This window comes from Salmo trutta, chromosome 31 (genome assembly GCF_901001165.1).
Source record: "Salmo trutta chromosome 31, fSalTru1.1, whole genome shotgun sequence".
Lineage (NCBI taxonomy): Eukaryota > Metazoa > Chordata > Actinopteri > Salmoniformes > Salmonidae > Salmo > Salmo trutta.
In genome coordinates this window covers 20,401,353-20,425,330 of record NC_042987.1, presented here as the reverse complement: position 1 = coordinate 20,425,330, position 23,978 = coordinate 20,401,353, and the positions used below count along the sequence as shown (strand labels likewise).

Sequence of the window (23,978 nt, the reverse complement as noted above, 5' to 3'; positions counted from 1 at the left end):
CAGGCAAGGGCTGGAAAAAAAGGTTTCTGGAAAAGGTGAGGACAGCTTTTCAATGGAGCTTCCTCAGGAACACACACACACACACGTTTTGACCTTAACTTTCCATGTATAAACTTACACAACAGAAAGACCTGAACACAGTGTGCACTGTCAATGTAGAGTTCATATTGTTCAAGGGAATAGGGTACAAAGTAATGGAGTATCATGACATCCAACATCACTGGAGAGGGAGAAGAGGTAAGGCCATAGCATAATATAATCTCAGTGAAGACTAAATGTTATTTTCATGATTTTTCATCTCTTGCTGCGTGTGGTCTGTGCAGTATTCTTCTGGTGGATGTGTTTTGATACTGTCACTGTCATGTTAGTGAATAATTATCCAAGGTATCATTGAGGAATCACCAGTAAACTGAACCTGAACAAAAGCAGAAGCCAGAGGTTGCTATAGTTATAGAGATATTTAATAATATTTCCGGTACTGGCTGACTAACACCCAGTTTTAGCCTAATTAAACACTGTCAAGTTGGGGCCGCTAAGCTTAAGTAATTCAAACAGGATAAAAGACAAAGGGGAGGACAAGGTTCTCAAGTGGTATTACTATAGAAACGGCATTACATGAATGGATTACAAACCCATTTCTTGTAAACTCATCAATTAGTCAGCAACTTTGATAAGCAGAGAAGATGTCTAAACTCTGAAGTGTTTAAGTCTTACAACAAACACGAAGCATATTTCCTGACAACTATGACTCCATCATGATGAACTGTAGGTCTGGGCTATAATCGAGAATTACATACTATACACTATAGTGTCAGATTATATTAGGCTATGTGTGGACTTTCTGTATCATATTTTGTTTCTTCAAGCAGCTGCACATCGAAGTAATAACATCATGTGAGCTGAGATTTGATACAGCACACACCCCTAACAGGTGAATAACTTGATACCAACTGAACCAGGGTCTATTTTGGGTTGAGGAGCTACTGTGCACTCAAATGATACAAAATAAAATAAATGATTCTTGCCTATTTAACAAGTTATGATAAATCAACAGGTTTCATAAATAGACAGGTTTCATAGCCAAGATAGAAGCACTTGGAAAACCTGGCTGAAATTCTCAACAGCTGTGTACATGTGCATCCCTGCCTGCCCCGCCCTCCTCCTGAGGAGGCTTCACAGCACATTGCACATGCCAGAATGGGTTCCCTCTCGCCCTCGGCTCCTCTTACCTAATCCCAGGAAGGTAAATAGTCCAGCTTCACTACAACAGGACTCGTACGTCTACATGGGTCTCTGACGTGCCCCTGTCTCTGCCTCCTGTCTCATGCTTTCTTCCTTTGTAACCTGAGTATAATAGGACGTCTTGCTGATTTAAACTCACACACAGTTGGTATCTAACTGGATTGAAAATAGAAAAGCTGTGGTAGAGAGGACCTGAATTAGCTATATTCTGGTTACAAGCCCAGCTTTCCTCTGGAATCAAAGACGGACCCTCCTTCACCTTAGTCTGTGTCACACCCTTTGTTGGTGTATTCTTCCTCCATGCGGGACTGAGGATATCCTCTGGGCTATGCCGCTTGTATCCCCTTTGTTTAAAATCTGAAAAGGTTAGGGGACCATTTCCGGACTTGCTCCAGTCTTTGGCTGATTGCTGCATTAGGCCTGCCTGTGTTAGATTGGAAAGATAGCAATCATCTCCCAGCAAACAGCATATGCAGATGGGAGTCCGTTTTCCAGCAGAGCCTTAACCAATGAGGGATGGCTTTCTCGTGGGATGGGCATTGTTTAGAGCAGGAAGGAAATATACACTGCTCAAAAAAATTAAGGGAACACTTAAACAACACAATGTAACTCCAAGTCAATCACACTTCTGTGAAATCAAACTGTCCACTTAGGAAGCAACACGGATTGACAATAAATTTCACATGCTGTTGTGCAAATGGAATAGACAACAGGTGGAAATTATAGGCAATTAGCAAGACACCCCCAATAAAGGAGTGGTTCTGCAGGTGGTAACCACAGACCACTTCTCAGTTCCTATGCTTCCTGGCTGATGTTTTGGTCACTTTTGAATGCTGGCGGTGCTTTCACTCTAGTGGTAGCATGAGACGGAGTCTACAGCCCACACAAGTGGCTCAGGTAGTGCAGCTCATCCAGGATGGCACATCAATGCGAGCTGTGGCAAGAAGGTTTGCTGTGTCTGTCAGCGTAGTGTCCAGAGCATGGAGGCGCTACCAGGAGACAGGCCAGTACATCAGGAGACGTGGAGGAGGCCATAGGAGGGCAACAACCCAGCAGCAGGACTGCTACCTCCGCCTTTGTGCAAGGAGGAGCAGGAGAAGCACTGCCAGAGCCCTGCAAAATGACCTCCAGCAGGCCACAAATGTGCATGTGTCTGCTCAAACGGTCAGAAACAGACTCCATGAGGGTGGTATGAGGGCCCGACGTCCACAGGTGGGGGTTGTGCTTACAGCCCAACACCGTGCAGGACGTTTGGCATTTGCCAGAGAACACCAAGATTGGCAAATTCGCCACTGGCGCCCTGTGCTCTTCACAGATGAAAGCAGGATCACACTGAGCACGTGACAGACGTGACAGAGTCTGGAGACGCCGTGGAGAACGTTCTGCTGCCTGCAACATCCTCCAGCATGACCGGTTTGGCGGTGGGTCAGTCATGGTGTAGGGTGGCATTTCTTTGGGGGGCCGCACAGCCCTCCATGTGCTCGCCAGAGGTAGCCTGACTGCCATTAGGTACCGAGATGAGATCCTCAGACCCCTTGTGAGACCATATGCTGGTGCGGTTGGCCCTGGGTTCCTCCTAATGCAAGACAATGCTAGACCTCATGTGGCTGGAGTGTGTCAGCAGTTCCTGCAAGAGGAAGGCATTGATGCTATGGACTGGCCCGCCCATTCCCCAGACCTGAATCCAATTGAGCACTTCTGGGACATCATGTCTCGCTCCATCCACCAATGCCACGTTGCACCACAGACTGTCCAGGAGTTGGCAGATGCTTTAGTCCAGGTCTGGGAGGAGATCCCTCAGGAGACCATCCGCCACCTCATCAGGAGCATGCCCAGGCGTTGTAGGGAGGTCATACAGGCAGGTGGAGGCCACACACACTACTGAGCCTCATTTTGACTTGTTTTAAGGACATTACATCAAAGTTGGATCAGTCTGTAGTGTGGTTTTCCACTTTAATTTTGAGTGTGACTCCAAATCCAGACCTCCATGGGTTGATAAATTGGATTTCCATTGATTATTTTTGTGTGATTTTGTTGTCAGCACATTCAACTATGTAAAAAAAAAAAAAAGTATTTAATAAGATTATTTCTTTCATTCAGATCTAGGATGTGTTGTTTAAGTGTTCCCTTTATTTTTTTGAGCAGTATATGTTGAGCATAACCTATAAGAGTCTTCTCTCGGTGACGCTTTTGTCCCATCATTGAATTCTTTCCTATACAACATTTGCATTTATACTACAACAGGTATGTTCTTACGGCACTGCAGCGTTGTGTAGATCTATGCCACTTGTTTCCTGTGACATCATCTCCCGTACAACCCGCGCACACACACTCCGCCCTTCTAGCAGAATTCTAAAAGTCATTTCTGCTCAACTGAAATGGCCTTCATCAAAGGCATACCTTTAGGTATACTTAAAATGTCAACTTCAATGTTTCACAGCATTCTTTGCCTGAAGTTGTGCTAAATGCTACACAATAATGTGGACAGGACATTAGTCATTAGTCAGGATGAAGTAAACACAGCTTTTGCATGCTCTGAGTAAAGCATTTAAAGCATTTTAAGTACCTTTATAATTCTGTCAAACTGCTCACCTACACAGCCTGCCATCTGTACAGAACAGAATGTCATAAAATGTTATCTACCTTACAACAACCTCTCTAGAGACGTTTCAACAATGCTCATCCTGGTTCCAAAGCCGAATGCCTGATGTAGGGCAAGTGTTCAGTTTTTACTCAATCATAAGAAGGATATTTGCTATTGATAAGTAGACCTATTGCGTTCACATTTTGTCAACTCACAACCAATGAATGTGGCATATCGACCATTGCATAAATAAGTCCCCTATTTAAGGGACTTAAATATGGCATATGGCATATGAAACGGGAGACTAGCGATTGCAGCAAACGGTGTTTCATCTCACTGTAAGGTTCTCAGATGGATTTAGAGCACTCAACATGAAAAAATACAAAATCCTTTCGTATAATTGAAACAAGAGCACTTTTTCTTGGTCACAGAGGGACGAATTCACCTTGGGCTTAAAGCTGAAGTTGTAATGAGTCAGCAGGCATTTGAATGGCATCTGTGTGTCACGCTGCAACTAGCTCTCAGAGTTTCACGTCAGAATTAGACGTTCATCCATCTTTCTCAACCATCAAATTATGAAGTTGGTGCAAACGTCAAATTTCAAAGTGTTTAAAGTTAAGTTTAGGTATTAACTCAGAAATCTTAAGGTTAGGCATTAATTCTGAATGGTTAAGGTAAGGGTTAAGGTTTGGGATAGGCTTAAAACACTAAAATCTCAAAAACAACGTTCTATTGCTGGATTTGAACTTGCAACCTTTGGAATCAGAGGCAGATGCTTATAAAATGTTATTGATCGCATACACATATTTAGCACGTTATTGCGGGTGTCGCGAAATGCTTGTGTTCCTTGCTAAAACATTTTTGCAGATTTAGATTTTTTTTTAAACTGAAATATAACATTTACATAAGTACTCAGACACTTTACTCAGTATTTTGTTGAAGCACCTTTGGCAGCGATTACAGCATTGGGTCTTCTTGGGTATGACTCTACAAGCTTGGTACAACTGTATTTGGGAAGTTTTTCCCATTGTTCTCTGCAGATCCTCTCAAACTCTGTCAAGTTGGATGGGGTGCGTTGCTACACAGCTATTTTCAGGTCTCTCCAGAGATGTTAGATCGGGTTAAAGTCCGGGCTCTAGCTGGGCCACTCAAGGACATTCAGAAACGTGTCCCAAAGCCACTCCAGCATTGTCTTGGCTGTGTGCTTAGGGTCGTTGTCCTGTTGGAAGGTGAACCTTCGCACCAGTCTGAGGTCCTGAGCGCTCTGGAGCAGGTTTTCATCAAGGATCTCTCTGTACTTTGCTCCATTCATCTTTGCCTCAATCCTGACTAGTCTCCCAGTCCCTGCCGCTGAAAAACGTCACCACCATGCTTCACCGTAGAGATGGTGCCAGGTTTCCTCCAGACCTGACGCTTGGCATTCAGGCCAAAAAGTTCAATCTTGGTTTCATCAGACCAGAGAATCTTGTTTATCATGGTCTGATAGTCTTTAGGTGCCTTTTGGCAAACTCCAAGCGGGCCTTTTACTGAGGAGTGGCTTCCGTCTGGCCACTCTACCATAAAGGCCTGATTTGTGGAGTGCTGCAGAGATGGTTGTCCTTCTGGAAGGTTCTCCAATATCCACAGAGGAAATCTAGAGCTCTGTCAGAGTGACCATCGGGTTCTTGGTCACCTCCCTGACCAAGGCCCTTCACCCCCGATTGCTCAGTTTGGCTGGGCAGACAGCTCTTGGATGAGTCTTGGTGGTTCCAAACTTCTGCCATTTAAGAATGATGGAGGCCACTGTGTTCGTGGGGATCTTCAAAGCTGCAGAAATGTTTTGGTACCCTTCCCCAGATCTTTGCCTCGACACAATCCTGTCTCAGAGCTCTCCGGACAATTCCTTCGACCTCATGGCTTGGTTTTTGCTCTGATATGCACTGTCAACTGTGGGACCTTATATAGACAGGTGTGTGTCTTTCCAAATCATTCCCATTCAATTGAATTTACCACAGGTGGACTCCAATCAAGTTGTAGAAACATGTTAAGAATAATCAATGGACATATGATGCACTTAAGATCCATTTTTGAGTCTCATAGCAAAGGGTCTGAATGTAAATAAGGTATTTCTGTTTTTCAGTTTTTTCTTTCTAAAAATTTGTTTTCACTTTGTCATTATGGGGTATTGTGTGTAGATTGATGAATCCATTTTAGAATAAGGCTGCAATGTAACAAAATGTTGAAAAAGTCAATGGGTCTGAATACTTTCCGAATGCACTGTAAGCAATATAACAATTGAGATGTACAAACCACGGCATAAGGCCGTAATTTAATAAACCGTAATTTAGATTCAAACTTTAATGAGCGAGCGGTCAATATAACTATTTGTTCAGCACTTTTGAAATGTTCAGCGACAAAATTGATAACACATGCTATTCTTACTGTATTCTCCCTGTACGCTAAGTCATAACCTTAGGATAAATTCTGAGGGGGAAAGGGACCAAATTCTTGGGTTAAGACACATGGGCTGCTAACAGCTTGCTACACAACATACACTTAGTATTGCTTCATTAGCTACTGATCACCCTGGCATAATTCATTTAGCAGAATGCAATACATATTTTTGGACTCACCGTTGTTGTGCTGTGCTCAGTTGAAAGTGGCGCGGCGGTCCTTCTTGGGGGCAATCTTTGTCATCAAAGTCTGAGATTATCTGATGCTTTCAAGACAACTGGGAACTCGGAAAAAAACAAGGTCGAACCATGACGTCAGTGATCTTCAAATCGGAGCTCTAGAAAGAGACCAGAGTTCCCGACTTGGAATTCCGAGACGGAATTTTCCCAGTCCAAGTTTTTTTTTTAGTTAACAGTTGTCTTGAAAGCACTGAAGTCTGAGATTTCCCAGTTCAGAGTTTCCAGTTGTTTTGAATACTGCGTGTGAATGTTTATCCTTTTAAGCTTGGAAAAGAGACCCTTTCAGACAGATGTTTTAAATCCTTAAACCCAGACTTGGACCACATACCCTCTCCACCGAATAGCAAGCAGGGGAAGCAAGATAGTGATTTCTTTGTGACCTTGCAATTAGCCATTGTTTCCTTCCAAACCCTTCATTGTTGAATTTGCGATTTCCGACTTGTTGTGTGATGTTTATGTCCAATGGACAATGAGCACCGATACATTTTACTCATACTTTCTCTTCATCTGACAAGGATTGAAAATGATTCGCTAGTAGGTTGTCGATGTGATTCATGACGATAACGGCTTGTTTAGCTTGCTAGCTAAGATTGTGAAAGTGCAATGTTGACATGATCAGTCCAATCAAAGCTATGGTAGATATAACATGATTTGAGGTAATTTTATCTGTGGTCAATGACCTTGAGCCTTCTTGGATGGGCACTTCTAATGTAAATCTATGGCAGCACCCAAGGATGCTTGAACTGCCTAGCTTGCCCTGTAGTTTCTGCGGTGACGTTTTGTCCCCAGAAGTGACAGAACACTGAGCCAATCATGGCGCAACTAGAGAAGATTATCAACGCCTCTGCTATGTATTTTGGCTGGCTGCCCCTTTACCACAAAAAGCACTGAGCTAGGCTGAAACACCTGCATTTTGGAGCTACCTTACTCAAGAAATACCACATTTGTATGCGGCTTTATTAACTCAAGGATTTTTGGTTTCTTTTACATTGCTTGCAAACTGATATGTGGCAAAAATGAATGCCGAAATAAGGTGGGGCTCTGCCTACAGACAGTCTGACTCCAGACTAAATCAACACTGAGGGATATAATGAATAAAGTGGATTAGAACTGCTCTCTCATTGGGTCTGCCTGCTTTGAGATTCTAAGCCCTCATATTAAAGATGCTTAGGTGATACCACTTTTCAAAAAAGCAATCTCCATGGTAGCCTTATCATTCTTAAGCCATACATGGTCAAATGTTTTCTTTTTCTATCCACATTTCTGGATTCTGGATTTATAACATAGTAAAGCACATGCCTGTTTCATTTAAAAAATAATCTGAGTTCAGAGTTGTGTGTTGTGCATCTTCAGGCTTCTAATTTAGGTAACATATATACATACCACTGCTGAAGTGGTCTGTACTGCATCTTTGAATACAGTATACAGTGACAGTTAATGTTGCTTTTGTATTTGTGTGCTCGCTGTATGAATAAACGAATGTGCTGAGTTTTGAACTCATGACCGGATATGAGTGCAGCATAGACTGTCACCCATTGAATTGTTTAGGACAAAACAACTTTCTGAAGGTTCATGGAACAGACAGCTATGATTACTCATCACGTAAAATACTGTTGTACACATCATGCATGGTCATCAAAATCAAATCAAAGTTTATTGATTGGTTACACAGATTTGCAGGTGTTATAGCAGGTGCAGTGAAATGCTTATGCTACTAGCTCCAACAGTAGAATGGCTCGCAAATACACAAATCATCAAAAATCGAAACAGGAAATCAAGAAATGACTGAATGAGTCCAATTAACAATCCAGGGGTAGATATATTAGTGAGCATGTGTCAGAATCCATGTAAGAGTGGTTGATGTTGTTTTTTTTACTTCATAACAACATAATGTGTTTGGTGTGTTTGAATCCAGATATCTTAATATTTCATACCTCTTTATATCTGTTTTACCAATAGAGTCAGGAAACAACAACCCAAAACTGTCATCACCTGAGGATGTAAAGCGCCTCCACAGACAGCAGAACCTAGAGAACCAGAACCACCACCCTGAGCGACACTCCCCTAGCACTGTCCCCAGGAGGTCCACCATCGGAGGGCAAGGGCACCGCAGCACCAGGGACCCCCTGACCATACAGCACACTGACATAGAGAGGAAGAAAGAGGTTTTCCTGGAGCACCTGAAGCAGAGGTACCCTCACCATGCTGCTGTCATCATGGGCCATCAGGACCACCTCATGGGCCATCAAAACCGCCTCAGAGATGTAAGTGATTTTTTTTTATTTTATAATTTGTTGGTTCTGATTTCCCTGCATAGTGGCTGAAGAATAGCCTAATGTAACTTATGGAAATAGAAAGGTGAATAAACATTGTCAGTAAAACAGCATAAAGAATGGACCATAGGATTAGCCTATTGTCCATCCTAGCTGAAATAGCAGGCGCTCTGCCTTTGCCGCGTCAGGGGGGAGGTGCCGTGCGCGCGCTTATGCTAGAAGTGTGGACATGCACTCTCCCATGTGGTAAAAATAAACTTTGACTGTTCTGCAAGTTTGACGGGTAAGTCCAGACCCGCATGTGGGCTAGGTGGGTTTTGTTTCCATGGCCACACCTGATGTCGCTTCAAGTTCAAGGAGAGCTCATTTTACAAGCGAACGCCGTTTTGTTGGAGTCATTGCGAAAGAAGCCTCCTGTTTTGTTCGGAATTGTGCAGAAGTGCGCATCGCATGCAGCGCGCTCTCACCTTGACGCATTTCAAATCAGAGTCGACATTTTAAAGATGGGTTTTATCGTTTCCGATTGAGGCTTTGATATTTACGTTCAGGTAATTTATAATTGAAAGTACATAAGACTACTTTACCTACTTTACCCTCAGATGTGCAATTATAGTAGGTATAGTGCAGATGCTTTTACAGTAGGCTAGTGATAACTTGTTGGTGGTTTGCAGATAAACTTGTTCGATATGAGGATAGCAGATACCCGCCATAGCCTGCCCTACACACTTCCTAGTCAGCGTAGCCTATGCTACCAGTAACGTTAGATCTATTATTTTGTATTTCTTTTTTTTTTCCCCATTTCAATTTAATCTAGCGCCTGTATTGTATAACTGCCTTATTTTGCTGGACCACAGGAAGAGTAGCAGTAGCTAATGGGGATCCATAATAACTACAAATACACCCCAAGCACATCAATGTATATTTGCATGAATTGTTTCAGCTGCTGATTGGCTGCCCGCCATTGTTTCGGTAAAAAACTGAGGGATGGGGCTGTAGAAATGTAACCACTCTTAAATTAATAGACAAAGCTATGGATGCAAGGACTGACCATCCGTGATATACTAATTATAGTTTTAACCATGTTTTGAGTCTTGTTTGTCTATATTTGCTTTGTTTACAAACATTGAAGTAAAACAGGTACGACAGTTGACCTAAGCTCACAAGGCATTTATAAATTATATTCTTCCAAGAGTCAATGGGTACATATCATAAAGTCCAAAAATGTATGTAGCAACTAGGGATTTTAGCTTTAAGTTGTTGGCATTCAGTTATTAGATAATGGATCTGTGGGAGGGAGTTTCATGTTGGAGATACTGTTGTGATGTCATCCTTTTTGTGTGTATATTTTTAGAGTGTATATGTTCTTAGAGGGAGTCTGTTTGGCTTTAGAGTATGTGTGATTGCCCCTTTAAAGGGATAGTTCACCTAAATTACTAAATTACACATTGGTTTCCTTACCCTGTAAGCAGTCTATGGACAATGTACCATTACAGAAAAAACACATTATTTCACATGTGAAAATTCACATTATTTGTGAAATCATGTAAAAACATGCTTTTTTGATGTGTAGTTTAATGTTATCGAATTAACTTCACATTAGATCACATGATCACATGAAAAGGGTTTTTGGAACACTTCAAGTGTTCACGTGAAATTCATGTAGTTTTTCTTTCTGTAAGGGTATGACAGCAATCTATGCTTTGGTTTTATTTCCCTGGCACTGTTTCAAAATGCTAACGTTTTAGCATTTGTGGCACAAATCCCATTCAAGTCATGGTACTGATATTAGCATTTTCCGCACATCATGTCCAAATCATCAAGCAATATCTAATATCATACCTTGTCCATAGACTGCTTACATGTTAAGGAAACCAATATACTGTATCATTTTGTAATTTGGGTTAACTATCCCTTTAAATGATAGCCTAGGCCTACAGTTATGTCTTGAAAAGAAATACCATTCCGTCTTGTACATTTTGCCTATTTTAGTTATAGGTTGATATGTACAGTACATCCAGTACATCTGCCCTCCGAACAGCCTCAAGGTGTCAAAGGCATTCCACAGGGATGTTGACTCAAATGCTTCCCACAGTTGTGTCAAGTTGGCTGGATGTCCTTTGGGTGGTGGACTATTCTTGATACACACGGGAAACAGTTCTTGACACAAAACAGTGCGCCAGGAACCTACTACCATACCCCTTTCAAAGGCACTTAAATCTTTTGTCTTGCCCATTCACCCTCTGAATGGCACACATACACAATCCATGTCTCAATTGTCTCAAGGCTTAAAAATCCTTATTTAACCTGTTTCCTCCCTTTCATCTACACTGATGGAAGTGAATTTAGCAAGTGAACGCAATAAGGGATTATAGCTTTCACCTGGATTCACCTGGTCAGTCTATGTCATGGAAAGAGCAGGTGTTCTTAATGGTTTGTACACTCAGTGTATATGTGTAGAGTTGCTATAAAATGTGTCCAATTGTTATAAAATGCTTCACTGTTTTGTAATGGATTGGTTTCAATGACTTGAGGAGCAGTGTAACCATAGCCCTCTTCTTATGTGGTAAAGTCGACATTGCTGTGGGAGTAAAATGCTCATCCATCCACCTGTTACCCAGTGTGATCATTCTAATGGTCTGCAATAAAAGGGAGGGGTTGAGGATAAAACATTTGTCAATTGCATTCAAAGACCTGGCATCTCACCAAAGCAGATGGACCATGGTCTGGTCTCTCTGGTCTCTGCCCATGCTTCTGCCAGCGATTAGAGGAGATCAAAGTGGGCCATTTGAGCAAACTAATGCTTGGACCCAGCTTTCATCCCTAGTGGGCTCACTGTGCTGCGCTCTCCCCTCACTTCACTATTAGTAACATCTTGAATAGTAACTGAGTGCTACCTTATGGTGGAAAGGTATGCAATTGTAGATGGGGTCCATATGTTTTGGGGGCACACTTGGAAGTGTTTTTGTTCTAATGAACTCTTGACAGGCTGAGTCCATCTTGGTCTGAGAGGCTTGTAGCTGAACAAAGTGGAGCTTTTGTTTTCACTCCTCAGAAATGGCAAGGTCCTTCTAGAGGGGTCCTTTTACAAGCTTTTGCTAATCAGATCGGTAAGTCCCACTTTAGTGACACTGGCTTAAACATTTACTAGCTACAATGTGCTACATTTACTTTGTTGCATTATTGTGCAAACTGTAAGCACTATCACAATGTGAACCTGTCATTACACTGTAGTTACACTGTACCTGTCTGTAATTATTATGTGTGGTACATGGTTTTACTCCCACTTTTTTATTTAAAAAAAATGGAACCTTTATTTAACTAGGCAAGTCAGTTTAAGAACAAATTCTTATTTACAATAACGGCCTACCCCGGCCAAACCCGGACAGCGCTCGGACAACGCAAATGTGCGCCTCCGTATGGGACTCCCAATCACGGCCGGATGTGATACAGCCTGGATTTGAACCAAGGACTGTAGTGACGCCTCTTGCACTGAGATGCAGTGCCTTAGACCGCTGCACTGCTCGGGAGCCACTTACTAAACAATGGGGCAGTCCTTTTTGTTCCATAGCCATGTTAAAACCCCAGTGTAGGAGTCTGTAACATCTTGGACTTGTAGGTGCCTTAAACTCCATTTTTACATTTACATTTTAGTCATTTAGCAGACGCTCTTATCCAGAGCGACTTACAGTAGTGAATGCATACATTTCATACATTTTTTCTCCGTACTGGTCCCCCGTGGGAACTCCAGCACAGGTAGCTTCTCTAGCTGGCCTAATCTTCAAATGCATTATAAGCACAAATATCTGAAACTCATATGGTCAACCTGATGTGCATGACAGTTATCTCAGATAATTATCATGCCCATTTTCAACTGAAAATCTTGTGTGTTATTCGAGGTAGGAAATGCTGAACATATTTTCCGCAAGATTAGGTAAATCTGTCAGGAAGAATAACCATATGTAATCAGTATGTTTTCTAGCCAGTAGCCACATTTCAAGTTATCAGATTCCTTTTAGAGTACCTTTGAATAACTAAACAAATGCTTTGCTCTGAGCTCAAATTTGCCCTCACGTTTTTACTTGTATTGGGAAGACCTTGCCATTATGGGACAGAATGGAGAGAGCAATACTATGCTGATAGAGAATCAACATGAGGCAAAATGTACATATTGTTATTCAGTGTTCATTGTTCTTATGGTCATTTGGATATCGTTACTGGATATCTTTATGAGTATAGAGATAACAAACCATGTCAAAAAAGACATGTTCAAACAAGGCTAATGTTGACAAAGACAGAATAGTTATGTTGTAATGAGATGCAGATTTGAACAGAATCTGAGTAAACATTGAAACAAAGCATGTGTACTAATACTAGGCTATACTGTATACAGTGCTGTGAAAAATGATTTTCCCCCTTTCTGATTTTCTCTGTGCATATTGTTGATCCTGAATGTTATCAGATCTTCAACCAAAACCTAATATTAGATAAAGGGAACCTGAGTGAACAAATAAAATAGAAATTGGATACGTAATTCATTTATTTAATGAACAAAGTTAAGCCACACCTAATGCCCATGTGCGAAAAAGTATTTGCCCCCTTACACTCAATAACTGGTTTGTGCCACCTTTAGCTGCAATGACTGCAACCTGTAGTTGTTGATCAGTCTCTCGAATTGCTGTGGAGGAATTTTGGCCCACTCCTCCATGCAGATCTGCTTTAACTCGGCGACGTTTGTGGTTTTCGAGCATGAACTGCTCCTTTCAGGTCCTGCCACAACATCTCAATCGAGTTTATATCTGGACTTTGACTAGGCCATTCAAAAACTTTACATAAGTTGCTTTTCAGCCATTCTGATGTAGACTTGCTTTTGTGTTTTGGACCATTGTCTTGCTGCATGACCCAGCTGAGCTTCACCTTCAGCTAACAGACGGATGGCCTGACAATCTCCTTTAGAATTCTCTGATACAGAGCAGAATTCATGGTTCCTTCAATGATGGCAAGTCGGTATGAGGTTCTTACTGTGGAATTCAGTGTTTGGCGTCCAAAAAGTCAACTCAAGTTTGTTAGAAAGCACCTGGAAGCACCTGAATAGTTGTCAACACTCCTGGAAGTATGTTCTATGGACAGATGAGTCAAAAGGAATTTTGAGTCCTGTCAAGTCTGGCGAAAACCTAACACTGTATTCCACAGTAAGAACCTAATACTAACAGTCAAGCATGGTGGTGGAATTGTAATGGTTTGGGGATGCTTTGCTGCCTCAGGACCTAGACAACTTCTGCTCGGTTTTAGAATTCTAAAGGGAAATGTCAGGCCATCCGTCCGTGAGCTGAAGCTGAAGCGCAGGTGAGTCATGGCTGAAAAGCAACAAATGTAAAAAAAAATTCAGGCCTTAACACGGTTGAGATGTTGTGGCAGGACCTGAAACAAGCAGTTCATGCTCGACATGTCACTGAGTTAAAGCAGATCTACATGGAAGAGTGGGCCATTCTGATCAACAACTACAGGAAGCGTTTGGTTACAGTCATTGCTGCTCAAGGTAGCACAACCAGTTATTGAATGTAAGGGGCATTGGGTGTTGCATAACTTTTTAAATTACATAAATAAAATAAGTATACATTTTTTGGGTAATTTGGAAACTCAGGTTCCCTTTATCTAATATTAGGTTTTGGTTGATATCTGATAACATTGAGTGTCCAAAAGTTTTGACAATGAGAAAGGGGGCAAATACTTTTTAACGGTGCTGTATGTAGATTTCATGAATTAAACTCGTGCTCTGATCCATAGAGCTGCCTGAGGTGGTTATTCACCAGTGTGTCACCATAGCCCAGTCAGTGCCAAGCTTAAAATGGAAATGCAGTGAGTGACTCAGTGTGTGTGTGTTTGTATCAGGTTGCAGATGTCCCCAAAAGTCCCCCTACAGATGCAGGATGCATCAGGGACACATTCACATCACACGTGATTGATTGGGCACAAAATGGTAGCAAAATCATCTCTTTTTTTTTCTTCATTTTTTAAAGGTTGTTGGTGGCTTTTGAAGTCAAACATGTCCCTTCTTTTGGAGACATGAAACATACAGAACCAGTCCATTATATCTGGGTTTTTTTGCGAGAATTACAAATTTGAAGTTGACTTAAAGACTTACTGTGTGCATGCGTGCGTGCATGTTTCACAGTCATGCAGTGGAAGTAGACGTTACTTAAGGTTGAATACACCACATCTTTGACTACAGGATTTTAGTGAATGTCTGCTGGTGACTGTTCCTCAATTTTTCCTCTCTCCTACTGCCTCTCCAGATCAGGAGCCCCCACCACTCTGCCAGCCCCCCGCCCGGTGTAGGGGAGCAACTGGAGCACCTCTCTGTGGCCTCTCTGGAGTCTCTGGAGACCATGTCAGAGGTAGATGGTCCTGCTGCCTTCACCCGGGGCTGTCGGGCACGGGCCAGCCTACCGGTGGTCCACTCTGCCAACCAGACCAGGGACAGATCACTAGGTAGGTACTATGGAGCTGTCAGGACTTTTCTTTCTTGCAAGCTCTGTGTCACACAGGCTCTCAATGTGTGATCACATGCTTTCTCTATCACTCAATTTCTCACACAATCACTCTCCTTGAGCACTCACATGTTTTCTCTTTCTCTCCCTATCTCTGCCCCCCCCCCCCTCTCTCTCTCTCTCTCTCTCTCTTTATCTCTCTCTATCTATTTCTCTCTCTCTCTACTGGTGTGGTTACAAACAAGTGTCCTCCTCCTGCACCTCTCCAGGTGTGCTGTACCTGCAGTACGCAGAGGAGACCAAGCAGATCCGGATGCCCAATGAAATCACCAGTGGAGACACCGTCAGGGCTCTGTTTGTGAGTGCCTTCCCCCAGCAGCTCACCATGAAGATGCTGGAGTCTCCCAGTGTGGCCGTCTACATCAAGGATGACACAAGAAACATATACTACGAGCTAACTGATGTCAGGTGAGTTCTTCTAGCTATATTTGTGACTTAACTTTTTTTTACTGACGTTTCCCCTCCAATAAGCATGTTATGCTAGTCTATAGTGAACACTTGAAGGATTACAGGGTACAGTAATATGATACTACCTAATGCCACTCTATGTTGAGGTTGGGCAAAAAAGGGATTGTCAAGCTTTGTGTACAGCACCATGTATACTACTATATAGTAATACAGTAAATGATGTCCCATCTATGCTGTTAAAGCAATCCATCTTTTAGTATGGAGCTTAAAATTACAGGGGAGGCTTGCAATTCATTTTGTCTCTACTTTGGCATTTCAGCGTCCAAAGCGCTGCATGAATAATACTCCACCTCCTGCTCTTTCAGTTTAGGCAGGGAGGCATTAAACGTGGTATTGTTGAGGCAACAAGAGAGGAGGCCCATGTCTGAGCGTGTGCTGCTGATAACAGGGTGTCTGTCTTGACCACACCCTAATCTGCACAGACACTCCTCTACAGTAGACTGATGAATATAGTACCGGGAGGATTTCCAGTTATACAGTGGAGTGGAGTTCACTGTTAGGCTGTTAGATGTCGACGACCTGTGTTTACTTCAACCAGTGTAACTTTGACGTGTCTTTCTTCTTTCCAGAAATATCACACCTGGCTGCTGTCTGAAGGTGTACCACAAAGACCCTGCACACGCCTTCAATCGCAGTAACGCAAGGTCCAACAATGCCGACGGCAGGGTTAGTGAAGCTTGACCTTAGTGAAGCCAAGCACACAAACTCCCCTAAGTCGCCTAAATCTAGCTGTCTAGTGCAATATTTTTGACATCAAGGAAGCTTCCGCTCCTAAATCCCTAAGCAGGGGACAGTGGTGGAAAAAGTATCCAATTGTCATACTTGAGTAAAAGTAAGATACCTTAATAGAAAATGTCTCAAGTAAAAGTGAAAGTCACCCAGTAAAATACTACTTGAGTAAAAGTCAAAAGTATTGGAGGACAAGTACATTAGAGTGTCTAGTTTGAGAAACAGATGCCTCACAAGTCCTCAACTGGCAGCTTCATTAAGTAGTATCTTGAGATGCTGGCCTTCTAGGCAGAGTTGCAAAGAAAAAGCCATATCTCAGACTGGCCAATAAAAAGAAAAGATTAAGATAGTCAAAAGAACACAGACACTGGACAGAGGAACTCTGCCTAGAAGGCCAGCATCCCGCAGTCACCTCTTCACTGTTGACGTTGAGACAGGTGTTTTGCGGGTACTATTTAAGGAAGCTACCAGTTGAGGACTTGCAAGACGTCTGTTTCTCAAACTAGACACTCTAATGTACTTGTCCTCTTGCTCAGTTGTGCACCGGGCCTCCCACTCCTCTTTCTATTCTGGTTAGAGCCAGTTTGTGCTGTTGTGTGAAGGGAGTAGTACACGGCGTTGTACGAGATCTTCAGTTTCTTGGCAATTTCTCGCATGGAATAGCCTTCATTTCTCAGAACAAGAATAGACTGATGAGTTTCAGAAGAAAGGTCTTTGTTTCTGGCCATTTTGAGCCTGTAATCAAACACACAAATTCTGATGCTCCAGATACTCAACTAGTCTAAAGAAGTCCAGTTTTATTGCTTCTTTAATCTGCACAACAGTTTTCAGCTGTTCTAATTTAATTGCAAAAGGGTTTTCTAATGATCAATTAGCCTTTTAAAATGATTAACTTGGATTAGCTAACACAACGTGCCATTGGAACACAGGAGTGATGGTTGCTGATAATGGGCCTCTGTATGCCTACGTAGATATTCCATTAAAAATCTGCCGTTTCCAGCTACAATAGTCATTTACAACATTCACAATGTCTACACTGTATTTCTGATCAGTTTGATGTTATTTTAATGGACAAAAAATGTGTAAGTGACCCCAAACTTTTGAACAGTAGTGTACGTACTGTACGTATAAAAAGTAAAAGTCTAAATCATTTAGAATTCCTTATATTAAGCAAATCAGATGGCATCATTTAATTTTTTATTATGGATAGCCAATGGCACACTCCAACACTCAGACATTATTTACAAATGAAGCGTGTGTTTAAACACATGCAGAGGCAGTAGGGATGACCAGGAATGAATGTTCTCTTAATAAGTGCATTAATTGGACTATTTTCCTGTCCTTCTAAGCATTCAAAATATAGTGATTTTAGGTGTCAGGGAAAATGTATGGAGGAAAATGTACATTCATTTATATAGGAATGTATTGAAGTAAAAGTTGTCAGAAATATAAATAGTAAAGTACAGATACCCCAAAGAACTACTTAAGTAGTACTTAAAAGTATTTATACTTTGCACCTCTGCAGGGCCCCATAGCTAATCATGCTGAGACACACAGGGATAAAAGCAGCCTTGTTTATTCACGACTGGAGCAGAAGCAGGATCAGAAGCAGGGTTTTCCTTCTGTGTTTGGTTATACCCTAATAATCAGTTATGATGCCCCTCTGCATTAGTTTCCTGCTGATGTTGAGATTCCTAGTCAGAGGAACCAATATCCTGGAGCCTCTAGAATCCACTGGGCAGACGATCTTGATTAAATTTGATCCTTTTAAGGAAATGTCAGTCTTTTTACTATAAGCATTGTTTTTGTTTTACTCTGACGTAACAAGATCAAGCTTTCTGTTTTCACGAACTCCTCTCTCACATGACAGGAATCCCCTGTAGTACCAGTCAATATAGCATGACCCTGATAATATGATAAACTCACTCTTCTCGTAACTGTCTTTTTTCCAATAATCACATTAGCCATGTTATAGGATCACTATATTGGACTGAATTGAAACCATGCTACATGCCACTAATGTAATACCTACTACGTTGATCCTTTCGAGGCAAGCTCCCATTCTGGATTAGAAATGACAAGTATTTACAGTAGAATTTTCTATACTTCTATTACAACAACAAAATGTCAATGAAATAGTTACATTAGGATATTATTGACCGCCACTGATTTAGTTCATGTCATATAGAAAGAAAGCCAGAGTAAAGTAATACCATAGCCACATAAGATGTGTCTCAACAAACTGTTGAAAGTCATATAATATTGTGTCTTGTTTCTTTCTCCAGATAGTGGCTGTCTACAATATAGTGACATAGTCCATATGTACATATTACCTCAATTACCTCGACTAACCGTTGCCCCCGCACATTGACTCTGTACCGGTACCCCCTGTATATAGCCTTGCTATTGTTATTTTACTGCTGCTCTTTAATTATTTGTAACTTTTATTGCTTTTTTTTTTGGTATTTTTCTTAAATCTGCATTGTTGTTTAAGGGCTTATAAGTAAGCATTCCACTGTATGGTCTACACCTGTTGTATTCGGTGTATGTGACAAATACATTTTGATTTGATTTGATTTGAAGCTGTGCTTGATATGTCTGACAAAGAGTACCGTGTGTTATTCATATCTTGCTGCACTACACAATGGCATATTTGCATCATATTTCTCAGCAGCTGTCAGGGACTGGGCACTGGATGGGGCCGTAGAGGCTTGAGAAGAGTCTCTCTTTTCCAGCTATCAGCTTTATCACAGAGCCAGGGTGCCATGAGGGATTGGGAGGCATGTAATCCTACTGGGAAAGAGCTCAAATTCCTTCGGTGGGTGTTGTTCTCAGCACGTTGTTTTGTGGTCTGAGGAGAAGTAATGCCTAGGGATCCGATGTCCTGTTGCTCTGTTGTTTTCAGAGCGTCCTGTTAGATTGACAGATAGACGTACCGCGTCGAACCTCCACCAGAGGAAGAGCCTGCCTGATCATCCTCAGATTGATCCTCCGATCTACTTGATTTAACTTGCACCTTAAATCAGGCTCACCTCACTGTATGATCAGAGTATTTATGTGAGTTTAGTGGTAGCGCAGATCTTCCTCTCCGCTGAGAGATCACCTCAGATGCACTAATAGACAGAGACCGTAAGGCCCATGGATGAAAGACGATAACACTTTTGTACTGGTCTGGAATGCATCGCAGCTTGAAAATGTGGCTTTGTTTAAGTTTATTACTGTACCCACTGGTGGTCAGCCCAGCATGTTGTTCCATAGATGGGATATGTGTTTTGGGGTATTTCTGAGCAGATAACATTGATAATGTCTTGCTCTAGAAATATTTCCAGTTTGAGGCACTCTTGTTGTTTTATCACAGGATGAGCAAAGGTTAATGGGTGGAAACAAGATATCAAATATTTCCATTGTAGAAGGCCTACAGGGTTTTTCCAGCTGTCCCGTAAGAGAACCCTTAGAATAACCCTTTTTTAGTTCCAGGTAGAACCCTTTTGGGTCCAGGTAGAACCCTTTTGAGTTCCATGTAGAACCCTATCCACAGAGGGTTCTACATGGAACCCAAAAGAGTTCTACCTGGAACCAAAAAAGGTTCTCCTATGGGGACAACCGCAGAACCCTTTTGGAACCCTTTTTTTTATAAGAGTGTATGTTAAATGGCTATGTATGTGTGCTTTGTTGTGGAAATATTGTGGTATCAATGTTAAACTCAAAAGGTCATGAAGACAATTCTGCTAGAATTATGCACAAAATACTATAACTATAGCGAACATAGCAGATGGCTTGTTGTGTATGAACGAGCTGCTCTCTTATTTGCATAAAAATACAATCGGTTTAATACTCTCTTTCACTTTATTTGCGGTCGTTGTAAATGAGGTCACCTCTTTGACTCTAGGGTTAATACTGGAATATTCACGTTGCAGTTGTATCTGTTATGACATGCCGCCTTATGAAGGGGGAATAAACAATCCCGATGAAAAAGCAGAAAGCCAAGTTAGCCCACACCCCTCTTGCATCATGCAACCATTGTAGAACTCTCTTATCACTGTTAAAATCTGCTGAACTGCTGAAGGTAAAGCATGTAGCATGAGGACTAGAAAGAGTGTGAGTACTATAAGAAGTATATTCTTGAGACTACAGTCAACTATCAGGCTACTGTACTTTTGCTTAGATTTGCTAAAGTACATGATCTGAAGTGTATGTACACTCTTTAAAAAAAGGTGCTATCTAGAACCTAAAAGGGTTTTTCGGCTGTCACCATAGGTCCTAAAGGGTTAAACCTGGAACCAAAAGGGTTCTACCTGGAACCAAAAATGGTTCTTCAAAGGGTTCTCCTATGGCATAGGAGAACCCTTTGAAGAACCATTTTTGGGTCCAGGTAGAATCCTTTTGGTTCCAGGTTTAACCCTTTCCACAGAGGGTTCTATATACATACAACCTAAAGAGTTCTACCTTGAACCAAAAAAGGTTTCTACCGAAGAACCCTTTTGAAACCCTTTTTTCTAAGAGTGTACAAAAAAAATGATCTTCCTCAATTATTAGTCTACATTTGCTTAGATTAGCTGCAGTACAGTGATCTGCAGAGGGCTCTACAGTGCAACCATTTTACTCGCATATGCGCCTATTTAAAAATCACTTAGATGATAATTGTTACAATGATTACTTCACTGTAGCGCAGCCCGTGAGTGCCATGGTGAATACACTGTAGCGCAGCCCGTGAGTGCCATGGAGAATACACTGTAGCGCAGCCCGTGAGTGCCATGGAGAATACACTGTAGCGCAGCCCGTGAGTGCCATGGAGAATACACTGTAGCGCAGCCCGTGAGTGCCATGGAGAATACACTGTAGCGCAGCCCGTGAGTGCCATGGAGAATACACTGTAGCGCAGCCCGTGAGTGCCATGGAGAATACACTGAGCGCAGGTTCATGATTGCCATGCTTGCACACAAAGATGACTTTGTGTGCTTTTACGTTTTTCAACTTTGGCACACACTTGCTCCTTGTAAAAAAGGTCAGTGTAAAGCCGTGCTTTACGTTTAAACATCAACGGACAGTGCTTGATTAATGGACTGTTTCACAGAAACGAGTCCATTTTATTTGACAGTATGATGATGTAAACAATCTTTTTGGATTGTTGTTGTGAAAAGGTTCTGAAGTGAATACAGACAAAGAGGCAGATCAGAGAGAATTATGTGTCAATGCAATGGTCGTTTTGGGAGTTCCTCATACTGCATATTGATCTTGTCCTGCACTCATAGTGAACACAAGAAACGCTCTGTGTCTGCTCTGTACATGGCGAGGCATGACAGTGTTGTTTAGCTATAGTACCATTCAAACTTTGTGGATGTGGTTTTCCTCTCTGTTTCTCTCACACTCTGTATATGGCCTTTGTCAAAACAGATCCTCGTTCTGTCTACGATTTGTCATTTTGAAGGTAATATTTTGACATGTATGACAGTCAGGGACAACAGAAGATGTTTTTTATAGATGTATTGTTGAGGACACAGACATACCGCTAACCTAATGACTGAGAATCTCTCTGCATAGCTCATCAAGTTTTGTATTAGCAGGCTTTTCTAGTCTCTTTCCATTGACGTTAAGATGATATGTTCTCTGAATTTCCTCCTGTCTACAGATACCAAGAGAGATACTGTATGGAAGTCATAGCCCTGTCCACACTTTACAATCCACCCGCATTCCTGTCCACGCCATTCAGGGGTCCATGTCTCCCCCCATGGCCCGCTCCATGCCCTCCTCCCCCTCCAGGATCCCCTATGGTCCCCAGGCTGGGGGAGGGGTGCCAGGCAGAGCCACCCTCCCCAGGGCCAGCATGTCCAGCGGGCCACCCAGCAGGTCCGTCACCCCATGCCCCAGTGCTATCCTGGAGAGAAGAGACGTCAAACCTGATGAGGACCTGAGCAGTAAGAGTATGGCGCTGGTGCGTGCTGACGGGCTGTATGTCAACGTCACTGACCAATACGCTGTCCAGGAGGGCCGGCTGAGTATCGCCTCCTCACAGGGGGGCAGCCACACGGGGGACGTTGTCGACATGGGTGGTGGTAGCCTCCATCGGGCTTCGGGCAAGTCCACAGCCTCCTATTCAGAGAACCCAGAGCAGCAGCACTCCCTCTACAGGCAGAAGTGCCGGAGGTATGGTGAAAACCAGGGACTACCGCCGTTCGGCACCAAAACCCCACCACCTTCCCCTCACAGAGTGAATGAGGTCAGGATGATTGACAACCTAGGCCCTGTGGCCCCAGAGAGAGGGTCTCCTATTCGCCGGTCCCTGCGGAGGGAGAGTAATGGTAATACTGTGGAGGTGGTGAACAGGACCAGGGGTAGTGTGTCCTCTGTGTCCTCCTCTCCTGTGTTCCTGGAGTTCCCCCCAGGCCACCATGGGGACAAATTGTTCCATGGTCACCTCACCCCCAATGACCCTCAGACCAGGTGAGACAAATAACAGAGAGCAGGGCTGGGCAGTCTGAGGCAAACTACCACTTGAACTTTGGGTTTTATGAACATAGCACATAGCGTAGTACTACATAACACAATATTGTTATACACTAGCACAGCATTATGAACTACATAGCACAGTATTAGGAACTACATAGCACTGTATTGTAAAGTAAATAGTGCTGTATTGTTAACTACATAGCACAGTATTATGAACTACATAGCACAGTATTATGAACTACATACCACAGTATTGGGAACTATATAGCTCTGTACTGTGAACTACATAGCACAGTATTATGAACTACATAGCACAGTATTATGAACTACATAGCACTGTATTGTGAACTACATAGCACTGCATTGTGAACTACATAGCACAGTATTGTGACGTAAACGGCTCTGTATATTAAACTACATAGCACAGTATTATGAGCTACATAGCACAGTATTATGAACTACATAGCACAGTATTATGAACTACATAGCACTGTATTGTGAACTACATAGCACAGTATTGTGAACTATATAGCACAGTATTGGGACATAAACAGCGCTGTATTGTAAACTACATAGCACAGTATTATGAACTATATAGCGCTGTAGGGTAAACTACATAGCACAGTATTATGAACTACATAGCACAGTATTATGAACTACATAGCACAGTATTATGAACTACATAGCACAGTATTATGAACTACATAGCACTGTATTGTGAACTACATAGCACAGTATTATGAACTACATAGCACTGTATTGTGAACTACATAGCACAGTAGTGTGAACTACATAGCGCTGTATTGTAAACTACACAGCACAGTATTCTGAACTATATAGCGCTGTATTGTTAACTACACAGCACAGTATTATGAACTACATAGCACAGTATTATGAACTACATAGCACAGTATTATGAACTACATAGCACAGTGTTGTGAACTACATAGCACAGTAGTGTGAACTACATAGCGCTGTACTGTAAACTACACAGCACAGTATTCTGAACTACATA

The 23,978-nt window shown here is 42.2% G+C and overlaps 1 protein-coding gene across 3 annotated transcripts in view; it reads left to right on the top strand.

Moving 5' to 3' along the window:
• The window catches only part of LOC115169732 (sickle tail protein homolog), a 55,895-nt gene that overhangs the window by 13,886 nt on the left and 18,031 nt on the right, over nucleotides 1–23,978 (top strand). Inside the window, exons 2-6 of one of the 3 annotated variants that reach the window (XM_029725636.1) lie at nucleotides 8,458–8,762; nucleotides 15,065–15,260; nucleotides 15,529–15,727; nucleotides 16,357–16,453; nucleotides 22,146–22,957. In XM_029725636.1, coding sequence (XP_029581496.1) covers nucleotides 8,458–8,762; nucleotides 15,065–15,260; nucleotides 15,529–15,727; nucleotides 16,357–16,453; nucleotides 22,146–22,957 — 1,609 coding nt within the window. The other 2 variants (XM_029725639.1, XM_029725638.1) reach the window with 2 other exon arrangements.